The 26,987-nt window shown below is 40.3% G+C and overlaps 1 protein-coding gene across 7 annotated transcripts in view; it reads left to right on the top strand.

Annotated features, from left to right (window-relative positions):
• Positions 1–25,297, top strand: part of fam131bb (family with sequence similarity 131 member Bb) — a 48,901-nt gene extending 23,604 nt beyond the window's left edge. For 3 of the 7 annotated variants that reach the window (XM_026185167.2, XM_026185166.2, XM_026185162.2), the window contains 8 exons: positions 6,816–6,853; positions 9,608–9,643; positions 10,024–10,126; positions 12,535–12,759; positions 12,875–13,015; positions 15,792–16,099; positions 16,868–17,131; positions 23,615–25,297. In XM_026185167.2, coding sequence (XP_026040952.1) covers positions 10,030–10,126; positions 12,535–12,759; positions 12,875–13,015; positions 15,792–16,099; positions 16,868–17,131; positions 23,615–23,830 — 1,251 coding nt within the window. In that variant the 5' untranslated portion in view covers positions 6,816–6,853; positions 9,608–9,643; positions 10,024–10,029 and the 3' untranslated portion in view covers positions 23,831–25,297. The remainder of the gene's footprint in view (positions 1–6,815; positions 6,854–9,607; positions 9,644–10,023; positions 10,127–12,534; positions 12,760–12,874; positions 13,016–15,791; positions 16,100–16,867; positions 17,132–23,614) is intronic. The other 4 variants (XM_026185168.2, XM_026185164.2, XM_026185163.2 and 1 more) reach the window with 3 other exon arrangements.
• The last annotated feature ends 1,690 nt before the right edge of the window (positions 25,298–26,987 follow it).

Genomic DNA, 26,987 nt, shown 5'->3' with positions numbered 1-26,987 from the left:
TATATATTTAACAGGCTATTAGGGTGTTTATTAGAGTCACAATGATGGGCTTCAGGTACTTCTGCCCAAGGCTTTTAGTTACCACACTGCACAGGTGACTGCTGGAAGTTATTCACCCCGTATCAGTGATGGAGACCTGCTCGGGATAGCAGCCACATTCGTGCAGAGACAGATTAATGAAGCGTGTCAGGAAGAGGGCACAAACCTTAGAAATGCCATTTCACCAGGTTAATGGTCGTCTCGTGCTGTGTTATAGTGTCAGTATGTGTATGTCAGGGTGTCTGCATGTGACTGGATCATGTCCTGAGACACCGTTAGCTCAGTTTTCTGCCATCTCTCCCAGCCATCTGGGCTCTGGTCCTCAGCTGTGTTCTTGCTGAACTCTGATGCTCAATAACCCAGCATCTGCACATATCGCTGCAAGAGGGCTGCCATCCAAGCCGGTACCCCATGGTGGCAACCAGCCTTACTGCAGCTGTCACGGTAAACAAGCACCAAACCCCCTGGATCCTCGCTGTTATTGCTGCAGGGCACTGGGGGTAAAAAAGACAGATGACGCTCAAACGATTCCCACTTCAGCAGGAGCCGTCAACCCACTACAGCCAGAGCTGGAGTTGACAGTGCGGCCGCTGCAGATCTTTAGTTGTTCGTTACGCACAGTCGCGTTACTCCCTTTTTATTCCCTCCCTCTTCAGTCTCTCTGCCCTTCCTCCCTTACAGCTACTTGCTCCTTTTCCTCGGCTGAGCTAAGCTGGGGGTATCCAGAGCGCTGCACTGCTGTGTGTGCGGTGGAGGAGGGTGAGTGCCAGGGGAAGAAAAGCTGGCTCAGAGCTCTGGTCATGTGCTCTGTTGTTGTTGCTGTTTCCTCAAGGAGGGATCCGTCCTGCAGAATAACACATTCGCTCACTGTGCTGCTGAGAGCCCAACAGCATCACCTACTCGAGTGCGGAGATACAGTGTATGCCATGATAAAAAGAAACTACTGAGATGCTGGATAATGACTACTGACCCCATCATATAAAGAGATTTTCTGTGAACTACGAATAACTGACTAAAAATGGCACGATTTAGACACAAACTCTCATGCCTCACTTCACAAAATCTTCTTTGATGTAATCGCAAAGTAAATATACTGTGCATACGACTATAGCTATATATTAATGTAATGTTTCTGGTCCATTGCTGTGTAAAGGCTGGAGGTCTTCCCAGTGGTAGGTTGTACCTACTCTTTTGCCATATTGTGATTCATGCGTGGGGAGACTGACTGCTAATCTGCTAATTGGCCAAATGAGGCTGAGGGATGCAAGGGAGAGAGACTGTAAAAGCTAAAGTGAGGGAGAGTGGGAGTGGCATGGTGTGAGTCACTGTGCAGTGTACTATACACTAGGTTGCTGGAGGCTTGACTCAAGTGAATGTGCATGTATGTTTATGTAGTTTGTGTTTGCTGGGCAGATTTTTAACCCAGATGGGGAAGAAATCTGGGACACTCTCTCCCACCCAGGCAGAAAATGAGACATCTCCCCAGCTACCTCATATCAGCCAATAAATAACCCCATCACACCTCAATCCTCAGTGCTAACAATCACACATGCATGATTAATCCTTCCGAGGTCACACAGAGTTCATTTCTAATCGTTAATTTATCACTTGAATATTAATGAGTCCGTCCACTCATTGGATACAAAGTGGTCTCTTTATTTCTGCAGTTTGTGGCGGAACCATCAGCTAATCTACGATAATGTTTCTGCCGTATTCCACAAGTCATTTGAAAGAAAAATGTGCATTATTATGTATGCTGTTAGTTCCATTTAAACATAATCAGAAGATTTAGATACTGTGATCATCAGTGGAAATGTTTTATGTGGCTCACATGTGTCACTAGGAAAGGGTTCATCCCTGTGTCTGACATTCATCCACAGTTTAAGTCATATTAGCTCATCAGTTCTAGTCATTATGCCAGAATTCAACTTCCTGTCTTTGGAGCCGAGTGACCAAACTGAAATTTTACACAAAGTATTATCAAAGTAAAATTATAGTCAGATCCATAACTGTATGTTTACGATCGCACAGTGAAGACAGCAGAAAAATAAATAGCCTATTTAGTATTTGCATATGTACAATCATGTAGCGTTTACAGAGTCTGTAGTTTGGTCAATAGCAAACACGCTGCATGATAATCATGTTTGAGCACGCTTTGCTTGCATGCAGGTAAACAGTCAGTGTGGAGAACAAAAAAGAAATCGCACTTTCCAAAATGTATTCTCTGTGTTTTTCTGCACTTGTAAACACTGACAGGCAGGAGGAAATCAAAATTGTGGCATGGATCACCACTGGTTACACATCAAGCCAGCAGTCTAACTTATGAGTTGCCATATTGGTATTTGTTTGACTCTTCATTTAAACATTGTTAAGTTTAAAAAAATGTTTATTTAATCACCATGTCCAGGCTGAGATACAACTGTTAACAAACTCCTTGTAATTTTACCTTCAGACCTAAACTACAGGCATCACTTTCAATGTCCCTTAGGTGAATTTAATCCAGTAATAACTATCCAAGCAGCTATTTATACATACAGTAACGTCACACATCTCCTGTGAAGATGTCCTGAGGTATTAAGAGAAACAAAAGCAAAAAAAACTTTGGATGGTTGAGGAAAACTGGGTCGAAGAAAACAGGATGATAAAACAGTCTCTCCTGGAAGAAACACTTTAAATATATTAAAACCTACAGACTTATGATATATGCCAATACTTTACCCAAAATTCCCACTGAAATGAGTGTGATTCCTGTGTCCAAAGAAATATGCACATCCCTTCCTGCTGAGCAAAGAGGGCCAATTTCTGGAATGAAGCCTGTCCCTTGTCCACTGCCCTTGCAGTGATTTGATGTGACTGGATGGAGTTCAGAGGGAAGGGTAATATCTGAGAGCCCAACAGAGACAGACCAGAGCTGATGTTTCTGAATCACTGGGTCAGTGGGTCACAGACATCACTGGACATCTAGAGAGCCAACAACTCTCTGTGTTTTTTTTTTTTTCAGAGCTCCCGAGGAATCGCTCATGATTGCCAAATGCAGCTGTTGAGAACCACGACTGGCTCAGCAACACACAAACACGCAAACTCAGACACATACGCAGACTCACAGTGTGCTGATACAGGAGTAAGCCCCTCTGAGAGTTGTACACACAGAGCACAGACCCTCTGATACAGAGGAGCACCTAGAGACTGAGGCCGTATTTAAACTCCATTACCGCCAACGACTCTCTAATTAAACCAATGTTTTAATTAGGATTTGGACAACCAGGAACGAGGAGGGATAATAACGTTCATTTATCCAACAGAGAGGGTGTATTTCACACAAGTTACACCTACAATATGCAGGGTGGACAGCTTTGTATTTGATCTGCCATTTTAAGCAGTACATTGCTAAGTGTGACGCAGGCGTCAATATTTATCAGTTTTATAGGAACACAATAGAAGCAAAGTAGACTATTAGAAGTCTGCGATATGAAATCTTACTTATGTAAATGTTCAAAAGTTTACTTAACAAGATGCAGTTAAAGTATGTTAGAAACTGCATGACCACAAATAGATTAATCAGCTTTCAAATGTCATTTTTCAGTACAGTTAACTACAAGTTAAGATTGCAGATTGATGCAGTGGTGTTGTTTCCTCTCTAGTATACTTCAGAATTTGACCAAAATACAATCACTGATTAAATTTCCTCTGTTGCTCTCCAGCACTGGTTTGCATTCTAGTGATTTGAGAGTAAAACCTGCAGGGGGCTGATAGAAGCTCTCAGCTAAACAAGGAGGTAATGGTCTTGATTGAAGCATAGTAGACTGACCAGGTCTGAAATGCAGAATAACAAAATTTTAATGACAGCTTAACGGGTTCAGCCAAGAGTCAAACTTGGGAGAAAAATCTTTTATTTACTCCAGTCTGCTTCACCATGAACACTTAAAGGCTTTAAAAAAAGGAGGAATATGTTGGTTTGTTGAATGTGTTGCCATGAATGCCGAATGAAGGTAATTACATTTTAAGGTCATTGTGTAGTAGCTCTTGTTGTGGCCACTAAGTGAGCTGCAGTCAGCATCCTGTTGCTTGCACTAATGCTAGGTATGTAGGCCTGGGCTAACATACTAGGCAAAGCAGTGATAATGCATAACAATGAACAGAACCGACTGAAGTCATGTTGATAAGTTACTAAAGGTACATTGTTACTGTAGTCCGACTGTATATGTAAGACAAGAAGCACTCAGCTGGAAAACTTCACCATTGCAGCTCACTCTCTCGGCAGTATTTACTTTTAAAGGAATTGTAACGTGTTTTTTATATATTAATTTTGTTTTCTTTATCTTTTTAAACATACTTTAAGAAGTTTGGAGTGCAATAAAAATCACATGAGGATTGCATGACAGATATTTACTTTTATAACGCAAACATTATGCAGGAGTAGTGGATGGGTAATAGCAGTAGAAGTAGGCAGCTCTTTCTCCTGATGATCTCTTTAAAGATGTAACACATTCTGGGGTCAGCTTGAAAGAAAGGCAGCTGTGAAATGTAAAAGTGAGGTCACAGGTCAAATATGACATGATATTTACACGCAAACAATAAAGTTATATTTAGAATCCACATGTACCTGTATCACTTCCTAAATGCTGTCAATACTAACAAAGGCGGTAGAATTTTAAACATAGTTTTAAAAATGTTTGACCTTATTTGACCTTGAAGAAGAGGTCAGAGGTCCAAAGCAAGTGATGTGACTACATGCCAGTAAGAAACACTTTTAAATAACTCTATAGAGCATTGTTATCACTTTGACCTTCAGCGCAATCTATTGACCTTGAAGGAGAGGTCAGAGGTTAAATGTGTTATGATAGTTCAAATCTTTATAAGGTACTTTCTATATGTTTGCAACACACACCACACTTTTAAGAACCATGGTTTCTCAGTTATGACGCTTTTTGTTTATTTATGACCAACAAATCATTAAGTTGAACTTGAACACCTCAATGGATGTAAACCAAATTTTAATGGATCGTTAACATGACCTCACTCTACACCCCTACAAAGTTTAATCAGGATGAGTTCAAAGCTTTTTGAGATATCGTGTTTACAGCCTTAATGACACAGAGGTAAGTATATGCTGTGGCTGAGCAATATTTTTCTCAGCCATACTAACTTCCGGTAATAAAGGTGAAGAGCCACCTTCACCTTTATTGTACAGGCTTGGGTACAAAAATCAAGAACTTTCTGTTTCTCTTCGTATCATTAATGGGGCTAATATTTACTATATATATTTCCTTTTTTAGTGCACTATTTGTCTTATGCGTGAATATCCATGTGGATTGAAAATGTTACTAACCGTGATTCACCCCAATGAGAACAGCTGGCTTGGTCACATCTCTTTGCAAGATTTCAATGTTATGGTGTCTGACACAGCACAGAGATGTCCAAGGCGTCCTTCATTAAGGGCTAACACCTTAATGAGGTTAGTTAGCCTACATAAGTGGAGCGCGCCCTGTTAGATTCAAGTGAAATGGCAGCACGGACTCAGAGATATGCTGTTATTCTCCTTGATATTTATTAATATCCGTCCTTTAATTAATTAATACATCACCAAACATAAAGAAAGTACAGAATATGTAAAAAAAATATATACGTATTTATAAATATATTCCTAAAACAATTGTCAATTCAATTTCTTGGTTACAAACAGCCATTAAACCCTCTGTTTATATCATTTTTTATATATAAATTATTGACTCTCCTCACTGGTGTAATTAAAGATTATTTAGACTGCCACTCATCAGTGCTGCATCACTAACATCGTGTAGTTATGTGTGACTGTGAGAGGCGATTGGTTGACGAACATAAATGGTTTTATAAAAGTGTTATACATATGTTATAAAACATTGCCATCTGTTTGTCTTTGTAAAAGTGGAATCACAAGATTTTGTGTGTTTGTTTTTTGTGTGGTGTGTATTGGAATCCACTGTGCAGTGAGCCTCTATTTGTTGACATTATCAGATTGTATTTCTAAGGTGATTCTCACCAGTTTTACGCACTGCTGGTGCTGAGGAGCAGAAAAGGATGAGACTTAAAGGTGATTGGATTTTCCTGGAAAATCTATCCAGATTCATCGAGATTGAAAAGGCTGAGAGGAATTCAGGGAAATGTCCAGATTTTTATGTGACATTAAAATCTGTTCACACATTTGCCAATAAGTGCTTAGTGGATAAAGATTGCTGTGTATTTTTAGGTACAAAACCTTTATTTGATTTATAAAGTATACATGCATTTTTTAAATTGGGGGCATTGGGGTGATGCCGAAAATAGTAAACGTATTCATTTATTTATTTTAGGCAATAATTCAGAACTGACAGCCTTTCCCAATAGCACTCAACCTTTCTAAGAATACTGATAATGGATGCTGATAAATGGGTTGTATCGAGTCCCTCATGATGACACACGTCATGGGTGTTTACTGTTTTTCTTATATATATTTGCTGTATGTATTTATTATAATTCAGGTGTGACACTTGTGGTTTCATCTGAGTTATTGGTTTTCTTTTGGAGGTGGGTCTTACTACTACTTTTATAAATAAAGTGTAAAAATGATTTGTTAATGTAGGCACACAAGAGAAAAATATCTCCCTTATTAGTTTTTAACCATGTCTTCATGAACATTTTGTGGAAGCAGTTTTGTCACTGAATGTAATTAAGAATAAATATTAATGTTTCTTTCTCTTCTCCCCCCTCTTCCCTCTCTCTGTGTGCCTCTCTGTCTCTCTTGTTCAACGCGTTCTCAGCGTCAGATGGCGTGCCAGTCCAAAAGGATGGGGAACAAGTAAGTCTTCAGTGATTCCTCCTGCTCATCCGTGTTGTTGACTTCCTCTGACAGTGAACTGTTTTCCACACCACCTGAGGAACCAACATGGCCACACGATGAGCTGTAACACCAGTGCTTATGCTAGTAGATTAGCGAAGTAGATCACGCCATGGCAATGTCAGTCGCTCCCGCTACACTTCCCTCGCCAAGATGGGGTGGTGTGGCTGGATGACTGAATAATCGCTGGTTTGGTTGGCTTATTGCTGTTGCTAGGATGTCTGAAGCTTGTTATAGCTGTCTGACAGAGTCACTCCTCAGTGCTGGTTCAAAGCAGAACGGCAGAGGCATCACTCCTCTCCTTCTCCAACTTCCTACACATCATTATCACTGTACATTTTCCTCTCCTCTCCTCTCCCGCTGCATTACTGATCTCGTGCTCTAAAACTGATGCCTCTGAGAAAGGACACAGGAGCAGGATCCATTTTGGACTAAAGTGTAGAGACCTTCACTTTTCCACCAAATGCACTGTGGACTGATTGCATCATTTATTTATGTGTCGTGCCCCAGAATGCCCCCGTGGTTCTGCAGAGAGGGGAAAAAAGACACACACACACACACACAAACACTTTCTATACATATATATCAGTGTTGTCAGGGCTATTGGAAAAGAACATAGGGAAAGCTGCTCCAGGCAGCCCAGCTCTCTCCTCACACCCACTCCTGTGAATGGAGAGCGAGACAGGGACGACCAGAGAGCGAGTGATGGAGGAAGTGGGAGCAAAGAATAGAATTACATGAGGGAAGGAAGAGGCAGACATTGATTAACATAAAGCATCTAGATGTAGCTGAAGGAGATTATAAACACTCCCTTCTCATCACACTCTCATTATTATATTATCTTAACCTAGAATTGAATTACATAATCTTTACATTTTACTCTATTGACCACTGAAGATAATTAACAAAGTTTTGTAGTTTTTCGATAAAGTGCTTGACGTGTAGAGAATAAAGCACCAGAACGTGACTAGCAGAGCAGTCAGTAAGACTAACAAAGAACTGTGTTTACATTGAACTTTAATTCATTTCTATAATTATTTAACATTACACTGTTATTTTTAATGTAGCTAAAAATTCTAATTCTAATTTATTTACTTCGAGTTGAGCATATTTTACGTTGTATTATTACTTTTTTTAAAATTTGATGTGTTGCAGTATGTGAAAATAGATGCTGAGAATACAATGAGGAGACATTACTATAAGCTAAATATATAGTATAGTGTTTTCTCTGGGACCTATACCTGCAATTACAAAAACATGCAGAAATGTACTAAATTTCCATGAAAGTCACTTTAATTTTTTTTTATTACTGAAAGAATAACAAGCATATTATGTTTGGAAGTGCATGGAGTTTTTTTTCACATCACAAAACTGGTGCGGCACCTTTACCTCATGTAATTAGTAAGCCTGCATGGGTGCAGACTCAGTATTGAGGGAAGTCTTTATTCTACTTTTACTTAAGGATAGTTGGTTTGGAACAGGACTAAATGTGGCAGATCCTTCGCATGAATTTGAAACAGCATGACAGTGTAAGGGCCGGACTGGAATGACTTTCCCGAGTTTTAATTCCTGATTAAATGGAGGTTTAAAAGAAACACAAAGCTACAGGCAGCAGGTAGTTAACTAAAAACAACTAGTCTAAAAATGAAAATTCCAACTATCAGCACCATATGTTGTTTGTTTAATCTGCATAAATGTGCAAAAAAAAAAAAAGAAGGGCCACAGCTGTTTTTCTAATTACAGGCTATTTCTTCTCAGGTGACACTCTGTTGAGTCTGCAGATTGACCAGAAAAAATAAGCTAATGACACAAATCTAGGAAAAGAGGGATTTGAAGACTAATTAAGCATTTAAATGTTAATTAGTGAGTTTAAGAGGTGCTTTTAGGGAGACTTTGTGCCAGGCTACATGTTCCCAGGTTTATGCAAACTAGCTGATGTATGTAATCACTGACGTGACGTTAGTGATGCCTTTACTGAAGTGAAGGATCTTCAGACTTGTGCCATCAGTGCAGCTTGCATTGCATTTATCCAGAAGAAAGTAGACCTGGAGCTTTCTGACAGTCTTGACTGTCTGTCTGCCGCTTGTGTACATCAACAGTAAAGGGGACAAAATATCAGCTCAGCCAGTAGCACACCAGTGTTCCCAGTGCGGTTAGTATCAGTCCAGCTGATAGAGAGAGTGTTTATCTGCTTTGTTCTCAGCGTCTGCCTTCACCACACGCACACATAAACACATAATGTCCCCTTCCTCCTGAAAGCCTCAGTCCCCTGTCTGTGCAGGATCAGATACAGTTCAACACACTATTGATATCTCGCTCTCGCAAACACACACAGTTTTCTGCTGGCTTTCAATGTTTCTGGCAGCACATGTAACCGAAGAGGAAATTCATTCATCCGTAGCGTATTCAGTTTGCTTTACACAACTAAGCAAATATAAACTGATCCCTGTTTAATCCCCTCCCTTCTCCCTGTCATTCTGGCTCTTCACTTTCCTTGTTCCTGGAAAATCCTGTGTGTCTGCCTCTTATTTTCCTCTCCCTTCTCCTAATTTCTTCCTCCGCATGCTTGATGTGCAATCAACCCCTCCGTCCTCCCCCCACTCCCCCACTCCCCCAACCCCGATGCATGTCAATGTCCTCTCTGTCCTGTCACTCTCTTACTCTTTCCTGCTCCTCCTTTCCCCATCCCTCTCTCCTCCTATTTCTCTTCCTCAGCATGGACGTTCAGAATTTTCATGGGAAGGAATCAATGTAAGTGTTGTGGCATCATTCCTTCATCTACTACTTTTCTCTCCCTATCTATTTGTTGCTTTTGCGCGTTTTGATTTATGACACCCCCACCTCCTGAGCCGTATAGTCCGTCTTGCGGTTTATTATACTGGTGTGAGCACAATCAGAAACCCTAGATTTATATGATATTTATTTTGTAGAATATCTCTTGAATCAAGATTTGGGAAATGCAAATTCTGTCTCTTGTATTAACCCAACACCTCCATCACTTGTCCTCTCCACTCACCCCTCTGACACACACACTGTCATGTCACACTGTCTCTGTGTGGCCTCTCACACCATCCATGCTGTCCTTTTCTCCACACTTTCCTCCTCCATTCCTCTCTCTTCTCTCCTTCTAGCTGTCTATGGAAGACACTACATCAATCCTGCCCCGGCTCAAGAGGAACTCAAACGCCTATGGCATCGGGGCTCTGGCTAAGTCTTCTCTGTCAGGTGTGTCAGGTGTGTGTCTGTGCTGTAACTGGTAAACGACCCCATGCTGGCTCTGTCCTCAGACGGGCCCTGGAGTCAGCATGGTACCCTAAATGGGTTCCCCTGTATCACTTCCTCTCCACGCTGTGATATCAGTCGTCAATGACTCCTCGTGAGTCATTGACGGAACAAATTCAGCTTCAAAAACAACACACACATACACACACACACACACACACACACACACACACACACACACACACACACACACACACACACACACACACAAACACAGCTTGTTGCTCTAAGGAAAGGTGAGTGGGAAGTGTAGTTTTTTATGTTAAGTGGTTGTGAAATTGTGCTGTTCTGAGCAAGTATTAGTATGGATGTTTTGACTGTGCAAAGTGCTGTGTCGAACAGAGTTAGTGTAGTGAAGTGCTTTCTTTTAGTGCAGCGTTTTTTGGTTTCATCCAGCTGTTTTGTGTAGTGCAGTTTATTTGAGTGCAGTGAATTGTACTGCAGTACAGTGTAATGAAGTCCAGCTGCTATACCGTGTGCTGTGGTACGGATTTGTCCTATAATTTATTCATGAATCCCATCGTCATGTGCTACCATCAGAGAGAATCAGGCAGCCAGGGATTTACAGTACATGTTAGTCGCGTGGAAATATGGAGCTGTTAAACAGATATGAGTTTGTAGTGGCATGGCACCAGGAAATTAAATGTATGTTCAGCAGCTTTGAGTTTTCCGAAGCACAATAAAGAGAAAGAGAGGAGTTTTTTTGTTTACCCGGCGCAGCTTAGCAGAGGTGTGAAGAAGCTATCATGTCAACAAGCCAACCTCTCATTATTCATGCCACACAGCCGCCTCACCCCAATTAACCTGCTCCATCCCATGATGCACCTTTGTCAGACAAGACACGTCTCCTGCCGTCTCCCCTCCATGTGATGTTAACAGTCTCATTAAACACGCGAATGTCACCTCCACAACCCTTTTTCATTTCTCTGAGCTTATAATGGGTGCTCATGAAAACCCTCTTTTAACTACAGACTTTTGAATAGTTGGATTTGGCTGATAATGTTTTCCTTACGAGCAGTTATTAATTTAAGATATTCAATATTTTAAGAAAATGAGCAGTCTCAAACATCCCAGAGGCGTTTGGGTATTTTGTTTACTTCTTAAAGGCGGACCTATTGTGGTTATCCTTGTTTATTTCTCTAAAGATAAATGTATAGATTGATATTCACTAGCAAGGACTAAAGCCCCAGATGCGAATGAAAATGTTTGTTAATAACGAAGCAACGAACTATGCCACAGGCTCGCTGAGGCGGTGGATCCCTTGATACCTTTGAGAGAGGCTTACAAGCAGAGAAAAAGTGATGATGGGCCAAATAGGCACTTATAGAAATACGGCTGGAAAAGGAACTGTTGTGGGTGTGGTCCTGCTCCTGAACTTTAGATAAATAATCTTGAATAGGCTTATACACTGGTACAGTTCTGGATGCTAATATTAAATATGGTTAAAGTTTTAAATAATGAGGTCAGCGTGTGTGAAAGTAATCCCAGCAGGCCAAAAGCTCAGGCTTCACATTGCTCTAATCGCTCACTTTCAGACTACTTCAGACACGTCAGTGAATGCGGATATCCTTAATGTGGTTATCTCAGGGACACAGCTCTGGCTGTGAGCACATGAGCTCCACCACCTGCTGTTCAAACCTTTTGTTTGCAAAGGGCAGCCAATCAAAAGAAAGCTGGCTCACAGGTAAGGTGGATTTCAGGGGAGACAAAGTGAAACTGTATGTGATGAACAGAGAGGCTAAACCAAGGCACAGTGTAAGATGAGAGAGTTTTATTTTGATCCCGAGTCATTTAAAGCCACTCCAGTGAAGTCCAAGAATTAAAATGTGAGTTAATAATGAGCCTAATAGGTCCTGTTTAACATCAAAACAAATATATATAATACATCAGGCGCTTTTGTTGTAAATGATCCTTAAAAATGGGAACGGTATGCTATACTTAAACTCGTTCTGGTTAATCATGTGAGGTAAAGCCAATTTCAGACACAACAACTCCAACACTGAAAGGTTTATTATTTATATGACAGTTGCTTTAATCAATTTATCAGTCGAACCGTGCCGGATATCCATATTTCCATGAGCCATCACATCATAGCGTCATACCCTCCTCCTCCCAAAACCAGTGCACACTTGATAATAACGAATCTATCTTATGTCTCTTCCTTCCTCTTCTTTTGTTTTTTCCCCCATTTTGTTCCCCATCTACCGGTTCATTCTCTACTCCTTCCCTCAACTCGGCTAATCACCTCTCTCTAAACCTCTGGTCTTTTAATTTCTCTTACTTCCACCCATTTTGTTTAAATTGGCCACCCTCCCTCCTCCTTCTGCTCCTTCCTTGTCTGGGTCTTTCTCCTAAAACAGGTGTCACACGCACAATGAAGGAAAGAGTGACCAAGCCCACAGCCATGGCCCAGGGTCGTGTCGCTCACATGATTGAATGGCAAAACTGGGGCATGACGACGGTGGGTTCGGGGAGCGTCCTCCAGTCCCGCATCACTACCCAGGAGCGAGAAAAGGAGCGGCGGCTGGAGAACGACGCCTACAGTGACCTCAGTGATGGGGAGAAAGAGGCTCGCTTTGCAGCAGGTCGGTTGGATGAGGACAAGAGTTTCACACCCTATTAACTGTCATCCGCCACTTGAGTGGTACTGCAGGTCTTAGTAACAATTATCCTGACTTGCCCTCTGAATTCTCACCTCAGGCATCCTGCAGCAGTTTGCAATCTCAGAGGCAACGCTCCTGGCGTGGTCGTCAATGGATGGTGAGACTCCGCAGTCAGGATCAAACCAGGGAAGCGTGGCTCACCTCAGTGAGGTCAACCAGGAGAGCATCACCAGTCGAGGTAAAGGACTACAAATATGTCTGAGGCTTAAAGTCCAGGAAACAGCTGTTGGTGAAACACAGCCACATCATTTATGAGTAAGAAAATGGAAGAGGTTGGAAAGTGGCAAATCAATTTTAAACAGAGTAGTTAGAGTATTGTGTTACAGCGTCTCGTCTCTCTAGACCAGAGATGTCAAACTCACTTTAGATTGTGGCCAACAGACAGCCCGCTCTGATCGTAAGTTGCCTGGACAAGTGAAACTCCTCTTTCTGTAAGCGTAAGCAAGTTTAATAAAACAAACAATGCACTGCTTTCTTTACATGACAAGAAAGTGCTGCTTTGGCCATAAACTGCAAGAAATAATTTGGTAAATTTAGAGAAAATGTTCTGTTAGCTCGTTGCGCAGACTGTCCTATAATTATAAAACAGAAAAGTTTTGTTAATTGACTGAATGTCCTCTTTTTGTTTTCTTGGGCTTTTTTTTAATTTTAATTTTTTATAATGAACCCACTGTAAAAGTCATAAATTTCTATAGTAGATGGCGTAAAAACAGGATCTTTCCTATTTACTTATTACTTATTTACTTGTATATTTCAAACCAGTAGGAAAAGCTGTAAAACTTATGAAAACACAGAAGTCTGGAATTTATGCCAATCTTCCATTTTCCAGAACTGTCCAGTGGGCCAGATTGGAGACTTAAGCAGGCCACTTCTGGCCCCCAGACCTTATTCTAAGGAGCTTGGAAAGAAAAGCGTCTGGACTTTAGATGGGGATGGACCATTTGCAGTCTATCTGCATCTTAAGGACAAAGGTCACTCCTTTGAGGATGCCAGTGTTCACATTTTGGACAGAGAGGACAATTTGGTTTGAAAGAGGAGTGAAAGAAGCCATCTATGTCCACTGTGAATAGCCATCTTTGAACAGAGGTGGTGGTTTACTACACCAACTGTTTACCATCTATAATCCAGTTTTGAGATCCCTTCCCAGATGCCTTAACGCCCACTCACATCCTGGGCCTTCTGACCTCAGGAAATTGCATGATAGGGCGGGGCCAGGTTTCGCAATGAGTTCACCCGAAACTCTGACCTACACCCGTTTTCACACCTTGGCTCGTGTGATTAGGTAGAGGATCATTAGGGGGTCAATTGTCCCTCTTAGGGGGACACTCCAACGGGGCTTAAATCTGGGACTCTCCACCATTTGACCTTAGAACTGAAGAAGCTTCTCGGATCAGAGGCGAAACGACTTCAAGCAACTTAAAGAAGTCCAGATGCTCTTCTTTCCAAGCTCCTTAGACCACGATGACCTGGATGACTGAGAACCTTCACAGACCCCAGACTAGACTTGTAGTCAAGACCGCCTAAACCAAGACCAAGACAATACCAAGACCAGAGGTTATCGAGACCAAGACAAGACCAAGACCAAGACAGACTGAGTCAAGACCAAGACAAAGTCGAGACGAGACCAAGACAAAAAAGTCTTTAAACTGCAGCCAGATGCTGCTTCGTTTACGGGTGTCAGGCATATTTATGTGTCTTTGCGATGCACTCGCACACCCCTCCTCACCGCTGTCTACTGTCTCACTCACTCACTGAGAGGACAGACGCACGCTCCACTTGACTGTCGCGTCTCTCACCCTCTCTGTTTTTCACATAATGATATTATCCTATATCCTCGCATGTGATTGGCCACAATATGGAGGGATTGGAGCATAGCTGAGCCACTGTGTGAGACCTGAGCAGCTAAAGGAAATTAAGTGAGGAGCTGGCTCTCGCTCAATGGGAGTCGACTCTTCTGATTCACTACAAAGCACTCTCTAACTCTCTAAGCACGGCTCTTAGAGCTGATGCTTTTGCGAATGACACATTATCGAACATTACCTTGTGTGTCATGGATACTGTTGAGTCCAAATCTCCTGACCTCTATGCCAATCTGAGACAGCAAGACCGAGACAGCGAGACCAAGACAAGACCGAGGGATCAGGACCAAGACAAGACCAAGACCAAGACCAAAGTCTGTCGAGACCAAGACAAGACCCAGACCACGTAAAAGTAGTCTCGAGACGGGTCTCGAGACATCCAACTCTACCTCAGACCTTATGTTTGACACCTCTGCTCTAGACTTTAGGCCATTTCAGTTTCCAGCATGAACTTTTGGAAGGTAAACCCAGACACTGTATCGATATAAACAGTGATTTTGGATATTTGCAATTTACTGCAATGTTGCCTTAGCACAGACTTCTGAATGCAGAAAATTAGAGTAAGTGCTTTGCTGAGTTAAAATAGACTTTCTTAACTGCACCCTGAATGCATTCGTCTTAACTGATCCCATCGTTTTTAAGTCAGACACTTGGCAAAATATGTGGCTGTGAGCCCACTTTATAGCCCTCCAACTTTGAGTAAGAAACACTGGAGGCAATCAAAGCTCTGTCTGCACTATACAGTTTGACAAAATGATGACTCAACAGTGCGAGGTGTGCCAGTGTTCAACTCTGTTCGGTTCATACTGGAGAGTTTCTGTCATAACATTTTCACCCAGTGTGGAAAGATTTCAGCTGAGTTTTTTTCAGAGTAGTTAACAGCCAGATATACATTTATCTCAACAGCTATTAGCTTTAACTGTTGGTCAAGTCGTAATTTCAAGATTTTAAGAAATTGCTCATTCTTTTTCCAATTCCAGCAAATTTGAAAAGTGGGATTTTTGTATAAATCATAAAACACAGTGTTCCTGCGTCCATCTGCTGCCCCCATTTTGAAGAGTGCTAACAGCTGCCACATTTTTTTATTTCCTGCAGATCAGATATTGCACCACTCCTCAGCGGAGGTGTGGCCTCACACATACGTCTCCCAGGGCCACTACTGCCTCTCCTCTTCTGACGCTTGGGAGCCCATCAACAACGATCCCTCCGTTGTGGCGTCTCCCCCTGCTGGCTCCTACGTTATGGGTACGGAGGGCTACGATGGGCAGGCCGCAGCTCACTTCCTGTCTCAGCAACAGCAGCAGCAGTTCACTCTCCAGCAGAGTCAACTACAACAGCTGCAGCAGATCCAACAGTTTCAGCACTACCACCAACAGCAGCTTCTGCAGTATCAGCAACAGCAGGTGATTGATTGAGAGTGCCGCCGTCTGGGTTTTAATCCAAATGAGACACTACATGTTGCTGCTAATGCGTAAGGCTTGAGTATCAGAGATGGTTGTTATAAAATACTGTCTGGTAAAATAAATCTATCAACACATTATTTTATTTATTTGTTCACTTTTGTATAGGCACAAGTACAGCACATGAACAAACCCACACATCACAGCATTTATAGACTAAAAAAGCTGGGCTTTTATTCAGAACATGTTCTCAGAAACTCTTACCTCCTGGGTTTCATGCTCAGTCTGAAATTCGCTCTTGACTGTGGAAATAGAAATTCAACAAAATAATCTTAACTCGACATTTTTATATCTAATCATCTCCTTTTATTCGTTTTTGTTTTTGCATTACTTCATAGAAAAGATTTTAGCCTAAGCAATGACTCAACCGCATCTGATGTGAACGCTGACACACCTCACACTGTTGAGTCATCACTCTTGTCAAGAATCCCTCATTAAATGCTCAGCTGAACCTGCAAAAATATGACATTCTTCCAAAGGGACACATCCAAATCATTTTTTAAACAAAAATAAAAAGAATTCCATGCATGAGGATGGAATTTCTTATACTGTACAAAAAGATCTGCATATCACCTCTGTTGCCTAAGGAAAACAAAGTCAGCTTACTGCATACTGACATGGGGAGCATGTCATGAAACATTCAAGCTGGCAAACAGGTCGCACTGCTCATTCCTCACATTTTACTGATTAGTCTTTTCTGTGTGTTTCAAGTCTCTGGAGCACAGGCTACACAGTGCCAACCACTCTTTGCAAGCAACACCCAACAGCACCATCCACAGTCTGGTTCATCAAATTCACCCTCCGCTGGTTGATCTGTGGAACACGGGGCAGATGGAAACCTATCAGGCAGAAGCCGGCGGGTACATGGGTGTGGCGGCGACAGTGGAGCCAAGCCTGTGCGTTCCCACTGGTGAAGAGATAGTAGGAACGGAACACTCCCCGCTACTGGAACAGCAGGAGGAGGAGGAGGTCAAGGTGAGTTGAACATGGGGTTGTATTACATAAAATTATCTCTTCAGTGATTAATATTTGATTTTGTAGCTTTCTAAGCGAGTTCTCAGAGGCACCAGACTGGAGGTTTAGTTCTGCTTACTGCAACATGTGTGTCATTTCTGTTTTAAATCTGCAGACTGTACTTAAAGTTTTGTCTCGAATCATTTAATCATAAGATTGGTTTGATTTTATGCACGTGTAGCAATCTAAGATCAATTTGTCAATAGAGGGGATACTGATTGACATTTTTGAAAAGAATTGTCTGCCAGTACTTTAATTCAGTTCAGTTTTCTTTGTACGCATAGCACCAAATCACAACAACATTCACCTGAAGTTACTTTATATTATAAGCTAGAAAACCTACAATAACAGAAGAAACCCCAACCATTAGACGACCCCCTTTGAGCAATCACTTGGCAACATTGGAAAGGAAAAACTCCCTTTTGACAGGAAGAAACCTCTGAGTGAACCATGGTCAGGAACGGGCAGTCATCTGCTGTGGATGGTTGGGGGAAATGGCAAAAAGAGGAAAGTGAGGATTTCTAGCTTTTCCTTGGGTACATTTAAAAGTTTTATTACGCTAGCCGGGCAGCTGTGTTCTTGGTTAAGATACTGAACCCATTTTTCCCCCGAGACATCGATCAGGGTGCGAGTATGTGCATGATTATTAGAAGGGTTAACACCATCACATCCAGAAGGTCCTGGATTAGGATTTGCTGGTCAGATGGGGCTTTCCCATGTGGAATATTCATGTTGTAACAACTATGTCTATGGCTATTGATGGAATTTTGGAATGTTTGACTATTGAGATTATGAATGACAAAAAGTGAAATGTTATAATAAGTTGCATATATTCAAGTATTGACACTTTTAATGAATGGATAGAAAAAACGTTTGCTTCGGTGAACCAAAAATTACTATTTATCTGTGGTGATTTTAATATTGATTTGCTAAATCCAACAAGGTTAAAAGCCATTGATGACTTTACTGACACGATGTACAGCTTATCACTATATCCAACAATAACAAAGCCAAGCAGAATAACTTCACATAGCGCCACTATTATTGACAATATTTTTACTAATGTCATGGATTTCCAAATTAATAGTGGCCTGCTTGTCTGTGATATAACTGACCACTTACCAGTTTTTACTTTGTGTGACTGTGATTTAAAAAAAATAGATACCAAGATCATGATAGCAAAGCGAACAATAAATGAAAAAGCAATTCATGCCTTCAATTTCGATTTAGCACAACAAGATTGGAGTTCGGTGTATGAAGAGTCAGATGTGGACAAGGCTTATGACAATTTCCTAGATATTTTTACTATGTGGTACAATAAACATTGTCCTGTAAACGAACACATGACAAAGAAAAAAAAGATAAAAAGTCCTTGGCTCACAAAAGGAATTATTAATGCTTGCAAAAAGAAAAACAATCTGTATAAACAGTTCATCAAAGTAAAAACAAAAGAAGTGGAACAAAGATATAAAGCATATAGAAATAAATTGACTGATATTATAAGAACGAGCAAACAACTTTATTATAGAAGAAGATTATATGAAAATAAAAACAATATAAAAGGAACTTGGGATGTGTTAAACAACTTAATTAAACAAGGATCTTCTGGAACATCATATCCTGAATATTTTACTGATGCAAATGGTGAAAATCACAACATGAGTAATATTGTCGATGGGTTCAATAAATTCTTCATAAATGTTGGCCCTGAACTAGCAGCAGACATCCCGTGTCATAAAAATGAAAATATCAGTAATATAAAATCAAATCCCTTTTCACTGTTCCTCTCAGCTACAAATGAGCAAGAAGTAATAAATATCACATTAAAATGTAAAAGTAAGTCTTCAATGGATTATCATGACATAAATATGTCTGTAGTTAAACAGGTTATTCTGAATATTGCTAGTCCCTTAACATATATCTGTAATTTATCATTTCAGTCCGGTTGTTTTCCAAAAAAAATGAAAATTGCGAAAGTAATACCACTATATAAAAGTAATGACAAACACAGTTTTACCAATTATAGGCCTATTTCTCTACTGCCTCAATTCTCAAAAATTCTAGAAAAACTTTTTAATTCAAGATTAGAAAAATTCCTTGAAAAACATCAAATAATAAATGTTGGTCAGTATGGTTTCAGAACGCAAAGAACCACTTCAATGGCGATAATTGAGGCAGTAGAAGAAATTACTGATACACTGGATAAAAATAAATATGCAGTTGGTATTTTTGTTGATCTCAAAAAGGCCTTTGACACAATCAATCACTCAATATTATTGGATAAATTGGAAAGATATGGTATTCGAGGGAAAGCTGGTAACTGGTTAAAAAGTTACCTAACGGGTCAGGAACAATATGTTAGCATAGGGCATTACCATTCAGAGAAACTTGGTATTACATGTGGTGTTCCCCAAGTGTCAGTGTTGGGACCAAAACTTTTCAATGTATACATAAATGATATTTTTGATGTTTCTCAAGTACTTAAACTCATACTGTTCGCAGATGACACCAACATATTTTTCAGTAGCGATGATTATGCTGATCTTGTAATGACCGTAAACAGGGAGCTAAAATTAATAAAAAAAATGGATGGACATAAATAAATTATCATTAAATATAAATAAAACTAAAGCAATGTTTTTTGGTAATTTAAAATATAATGTAGAATTACCAATTATCATTGAAGGTGTACCAATTGATAATGTGAGTGAAAACAAATTTTTGGGAGTCGTAATTGATAACAAAATTTCATGGAAACCCCACGTCAGACACATAAAAACCAAAATTTCCAGAAGCCTCGCAGTTTTGAACAAAGTGAAACCATACCTTGATAAAGATGCACTTCGTACTCTGTACTGTACTCTGGTTCTTCCATATCTTACATATTGTGTGGAAGTGTGGGGAAACACATATAAAAATACAACTAATCCATTAGTCACAGTACAGAAACGAGCACTGCGTATAATTCACAAGGCTGGTTATCTAGATCATACTCACAAATTCTTTCTTCAGGCAAAGTTACTTAAATTCCAGGATCTGGTTAATTACAATACATCCATAATTTTGTATAAAGCTTTTACTAAACTTTTACCGGCAAATTTACAAACTAGATTTGAAATTCGAGAAAAGGTTTATAATGTGAGAGGCTTTGGAGAATTCAAATTACCCAGAACTCGAACAACCCGTAAAGGTTTTTGTGTGTCTGTATGTGGTGTGAAAATCTGGAACAGTCTGAGTTTACAATTGAAACAATGCAAAAATATTCATAGATTTAAATTTCTCTACAAACAGTTGGTCTGGTCACAGTATACTCAATGATGCTTTTAGTGTGCTCTGTAATGTCTGTTCTCTTACCATTGCTGGTATGGATTCCAAAAAAAAAAAAGTGTGCGTATGTATGTACATATATGTACATGTGTGTGCAGATATATATGTATGTATATGTATGTGTGTTTGTTACTTGTAGTTATTACTGCCTGTTACCTGTGGTAATGCAATTTATAATTTATATATTCTGTATTCAGTTATGAAGGCTCTAATTGTTGTTTGCGAGCTGCCGTTTAGATGCTTGTATGTGCCCGGGGCTGTTGATGGGTCTGTATGCAATGATGGGCGTAGCTGCGGGAAGTTTGTTTTTTTTGTTGATGAGTGAGTATAGGGGTGGGATTTAATAAGTTTTCTTCGTCTCACTCCTTTTTCAGGCAATTTTTGTTTTTTGTTTTGTGCATTTTATGTTCAATATAGGTATTTGTTGTGCCTGAAAATGAACAAATAAATGAAATGAAATGAAATGAATGTTCTCCCTGTACCTGTGTGGGCTCTATATGGGCACTCTGGCCACAGTGCACAGACGTCCATATTAAGTTAATTGGTGAAATAGGTGTGAATGCTTATCTGTCTCTCTGTGTTAGCTGTGCGACAAAATTGGCAACCTGAGCAGTTGTACCCTACCTTGGTATCGGCTCCGGCCTCCTGACCCTTGAATTAGATAAGCGGAATAAACTGAATGGATGGATTTTTTAACTTTTGACCTGCCGAAGACATATACTTTTACATTTCCATTATTTTGACTGAATTGATGACAACATTAACTGATGATAAAAATATTAGATTTGTGGCCTCAATAAGATAAAGTTGGGGATGGAAAAATTTGAATAGATTAGATAGCAGAAATGTCAGGAAACAAGAGGGAGAGTTGAAAACCACAGTTGCGACAGGCCTCCAAACTTCAGTTATTTTGGGGATAAATTATGTAAAAGGTGTGAAGCAAAAGGGACTGCTATGAAAGTTTTCATGAAAATTGCAGGGAGCAACCTTATTAATGCACAAAACAATCAGTCACCTATATATCTAATTCATGAAGTCCTCATCTTCAGGTTGATTTTGCTGTGCAGCTCAAGAAGGCAACACTTTTTAGCAGCTGAGCTCTTGTTGGCAATCCATCATTGAATAAGCAGTGGTATAGGATTGGCTGCTCTTCCTTATGACAAAAACCGTAATCACAATTATTTTGGTCCATATAAATGGACTGAATGCTGAATGGTACTTATGTAGCACTTATCTGTTCTAACTGAGCACTCAAAGCATTTTATACTACGAACCTCATTCACCCAATCACATACACATTCATACAAATCAACACCTAAGCGGTTTTATCTAACATTCACACAGACACGCCAAACTCTGATGGATGCGTCGTGACTGATCTTCTGATTGGTCAACATCTTGCTCTACATCCTCAGCTACAGCTGCCCCTATAAAACACAATCATATAACACAATAATTGTTTTTATCCCAATTGGATATATTGAATATAATTTTTGACTTTGACAACCTACAGTGGTATCATGGTAGCACAAAAAGCTTTAGGAAAAGATTCATTGGCTTTTCCACCCATGTCAACAAACATGCTAACATTTCTACCTGTTAGAGAGTAGTAAGCTTGTTCCTACTTGTTTATGTCACAATATAACTGCAATTTTACTGAGAGAAATGGGGGGAAAGGGGGAAAATGGTAACAGCCACTAAAAACGGACTATTATGTATCCCAATAGTGTTTTATTATAGTGCAGAGAGGCTGATAGGTTGGTCATTCGATTTCTGACTACATTTAAGAGTCTTTGAGCAAAACACTGAACCCCAAGTCACTTCAGAATGTCTGCGTGAATGACTGCAAAGAGCTCTGCAGACACAGCTAAAGTTAAAAGGCATGCTAAGTGCAGACCATTTACCATTAAAAATTAATTATTTGGACTTTGGAAACCTTGACTTTAAACCAGCATTGACTTGAGGTCTGCAGAGAAAGATTATGTATTGCAAGCTTCAAAACAGTTTGACAGTTGGCCTTGAGTTGAGACTGTCTTGACAAAGTGTACTTTGATGCGTCACGGTGATCTTCATATTTGCCAATCAGTCTGTTAGCTGATACAGTAGGAGAAATCTGAGGATGGATTTTGGCCCACTCCTCTTTACAGAAACTTTAATTCCTTCAGATTTCTTGACTGCCCATTGGCAACTTGAAGCTTCAGCTCCTTCCACAGATTTTCTACAGGACTGAGGTCTGGAAACTGGCTTTGGCTCATTGTTTCTCTTCTCCAAAAACAGCGGGTTGAGTTGATACCAAAGGTTTTGGTTTCATCTGACCACACTGTTCACTGTTCAGTAGAAAACCTAAGACCGATCTTCACATGTTGCTTCTTGAGCAGGGGGGACCCTATGGCGTGTGTTATCAGTGGTTTTCTTGGGGACTGTAGTCCCAACTGCCTTCAGATCAGTAATAAACTCCACCTGTGTAGTTTTAGGCTGATCCACCACCTTTCTCATGATCATCCTCAAAACATGAGGCAAGATCTTATGAGTGAAGCTCCAGGAAAAGCGCAATTGATGGTCATTTTATATTTCTTTCATTAGCAAATAGTTGGACCAAGAGTTGTCACCTTTTCACCAGGCTTCTTGCTGATGGTCTAGTAGTATATCCCAGCCTTGTGCAGGTCTATAATCTTATCCACGATATCTTTTGACAACTCCTTGGTCTTTTCATAGTGGCGGAGAGGCTGGAAAGAAAGAAACTGACTCTGTGGACAAGTGTGCTTTATACACATAATTGAGATCAAGTGCCTCTGTTATTGGTTGCTTGGTTGACTGGTTGATTGATTGGTTGAATGATTATACGTATCATGCTTACTTCACTCAATGCTATGCAAATCAATTTATAACTTTTATATAATGTGTTTCCTGGATTTTGGGGTGATATTCCATTAAAATGAAAATATCATAAAAACCTGAGACTGTTCATTTCTTTGTAAGTAACCAAACTTACAAATTCAGCAGGGGATCAAATATTTGTTTTCACTACTGAAGAGGACAATAGGTAAAAATCTATCCACATACATAAGTTAGTCATCTAGTTGACCTTGTGTGTTTCACTCTTTCTGCCCTGATCAGGAAGAAGATGTGGCACTGTGCATGGAGCAAGAGTCGGCCACATTGACTCCACCCACACAACAAGGGGATGCTTCTGGTGGCAGTAGTCCGGGGCAGCTGCCAGCAGAGCCAATCACAGAGCGGAAGTTGTCTGATGTCACTTCTGGTCTCATTCAGACACTAGAGGAGAAGGAAGAGCCAGAAGAGGGGCCTCCTGCTTCTGTGGCAGCCAACTGAGTTTGTGGCAGACAAGAGACAAATGAAGAACTGACTGGGGAGTCAGCAAGAAATGAGCATAATAACACAATATATCTCTATTACTCTGTTCCTTTTCAGGTATCAAAACCACAACTTTTTTGGTTGCAAGGTCATTTCTTCAAAATGGTGAGAAATAGATTTGGTGGACTCCCAATAACAGTAGAGCTGATGCAACAATGGACACCTGTTTCTTTGCAAGCCTTACACCCAAAGGTAACTGAAGAAAAGACAGATGAAGGCGGAAGAGAAGCACCAACCGAGTGAATTATATCCACCGGGAAACTGCACTGAGACAAAAAAGAGGGGAATGGAAACATGCATGCTTTTTATGAGACAAGCAACTCAACCCTGTCATCATCTAATAATGATAATAGAAATCTAAAGTAATAAAAAAAAAACAATAATTTTGTAATAAAAGAAACAAAAAAAAAGGACAACAATCTATGTATAAGTGTATGATAAGATATGAGATTTCCAGTGGGAGAACTACTCTGTTTACAGCTGTTATTCAACACATAAGATAGAGTTTAGTCAAATTTATTTCCCCATTGCATCAAACACATGCACTATACTTTACATCTGGCAACCCAAGCACTTTCACAGATGATTGAAGTAGGCCCAGAAAATCTCAGCATTTCAGTGAAATGCCGTTTTCCCCGAGGCACAATCCAGGGACAGGCTCGCCCTGCTGACTGGACACCCAAAAACCCTGCACAGATAAGGATTGTACTGTATACCGTGCTTCCTACTCTGTCTCTCTGTATGCATGTTTCTTCAGAGTACTATGGAGTACCTGTACTATACAGCTCTGTATAGACTTTGCACTGAACCATAGTATTCCAGGTGTGGCCACAGTGGCCCTGCAGTGGGCCTGCGGTGGGTTTGAGCGGTGGCTTTCATGACTCAGAAATAAACAAAGAGCTGCATATGTGAATCTCTTTTGCACTGATGCAATCCCAACAGATCAGAGGTTCCCTTTGGACTGTTGAGGTTACCCAGTTTCCGCTCTGAAAGCTTTCACCGACAACCAAAACTGAGCCACTTGACAACGCGAACCCTCAGCTGCTTTTTTTTTTCCATAGACGTAATCGCGATGAATAAAGGATGATAACCACTATTTTGAATGTACTGGAAGACAGGCGGCAGTACACGAGTGCTGCTTTGATGCCTCCTCCGTGGTCCACAAGAGAGAGAAGGGAGCGCTGTTCTGTTTTGTGAAACAAAAACAAGTGGGGGAGTCTTTCAACCATGTTGGAAAGTGGATTCACTGCTGGCTCACCAAGACCACAACAACACACACACACATGCACACACAGATATGAATATCTAAATTGTAACCAGCAATAGGCAGGCGAGACACTGGCTTCCCAGATCAGTGTCAGCTCTGTCACAAATATGTAAATATTCTGAGTAAATAAAGAAATTGCCTCTCGCTCACAATCACAACTGTTCTATTACAGTATGATTTCTTTATTTTTGTACACCTCTTGGGTCCCACCTTATTTTGGGGATTGCTCTCAAACTCACAGCTTAGCCTAGCAAAGTTTAGTTTTTTCTTCTTCTGTGTGCAACAACACAAAGACAAAATCGGAGGAAATGGGAGGGATGTTGTGTTTTAAGTTGGGTGATCGAATCAAACTGAGGGGCATTCAACTCGCTGAGACCATCGGCGGTGGAAAAAGTTTGGCGACGGCGACAGGAGGTTGCCATTCAGTCAGCCAATCAGGGAATAGAGCGGACGATAAGGACTGAACACTGGAGCTGAAAAGATCGGTGTCTTCCTGCTCATCGTTCTTACTGTGAAGCAGCTGCCTGGATGTTTGACAAGCATGGTTTATTTTTTGTGGGTTTTTGTTTTTCTTTCACTGGAGGAAGGATGGTGTTTGCTAGCGAGACGTGGAGTTAAACAGCGGCGGTGAACAAAGTGGACTTTCCGTGCATGGCTCACTGACAAAACTTTACGACACTACAAAACCACTGTTTTCTCTGTTGGAGGAGCACCTTCTCTCACTTTGATGATTGTGTGAGAAACTTTTAAGATGATAAGATATATGGTTTATTGACTTGAATGAATTTATTTATTGATTGCTTCTTTATGCAATGTTGGGGACAATGTTTATTTTTCTACTGACCTGCTGAATTCTGAGTTAGAGTAGGTGTCACGGCTGTAAAGCACTCTCGTTTTGTCTGGTTTTGAGCACTTTAAACCAAGAAGAGATGGAGCAGTTTGGCAGCTCACTGTTTTTAAAAACTTCAAGAATTTCAGTAGTGCCAGGTGACAAAAACAACTTGAAGACTGCTCAAAACTGCAAACAGAATGTCTTTACGCAATGGCAAATATTAATTTATTTATTGAAAAATTACTTGGTGGGGAGGAAAAATAAGACATCTTGTACAGAGTATAATTTCACGCGGGTACCAACCCTTCTGGGAGCAGTATCTTTTTTTTTTAATGAGTCAGATGACGTAATGTGGTGGAAAGACCAATGCTTTATATATATTTCTTTGACCATCGCAGCTTATTTGGGCTTGACTGTTTGCTAATAAGCTACATCACAAGGAAACATGCATGAACTCCATTATAGACACTGCTTCGCTTTGGGTTATTTTTATTTATTTATTTATCTTTTTATTTATTTTGTGTTGTTGCTTTCTTTCTTTTTTTTCTTTTTTAATTAAATCTCAATGAATGAATAAACAAATAATAAGAAGCCAAAAATATTTCTGTGGATGTTAAGGTTTACTGATCACATCTTTGTTAACCTACTGGTTTGCAGTTGAGTCACTCTTTTTGTATTTCTACTGCCATCTTCCAGTTACAGTTACAACTTGTCTGCAGGCATGATGCTCAAAACCTGCTTCTGGTCCTCTGCCTTGCTCCTTCTCTTCCTTTCCATCTATCTCTTTGTATCTGCTCTGTATATTTGTGTCTGTCTGTATGTCTGTCTGTGTACAGTAAGATGTCCACTGTCTTGTTGGAAAAATCACTGCCAACAAAAGAGAGAAAAAAAAACAGAAAAATAACTTGACGTTTTCACATCAGTCATAGGGAATTTGATAATTATAATCTGGAAGTGTCTGGCAAAAAAAGTAACTGCTGTATAAAACGCTGTATAAAATTGGATGGCTTCTGTAA

This window comes from Astatotilapia calliptera, chromosome 11 (genome assembly GCF_964374335.1).
Source record: "Astatotilapia calliptera chromosome 11, fAstCal68.1, whole genome shotgun sequence".
Lineage (NCBI taxonomy): Eukaryota > Metazoa > Chordata > Actinopteri > Cichliformes > Cichlidae > Astatotilapia > Astatotilapia calliptera.
The sequence above is the reverse complement of the archived record's forward strand: the minus strand, read 5'-3'. Positions and strand labels throughout refer to the sequence as shown.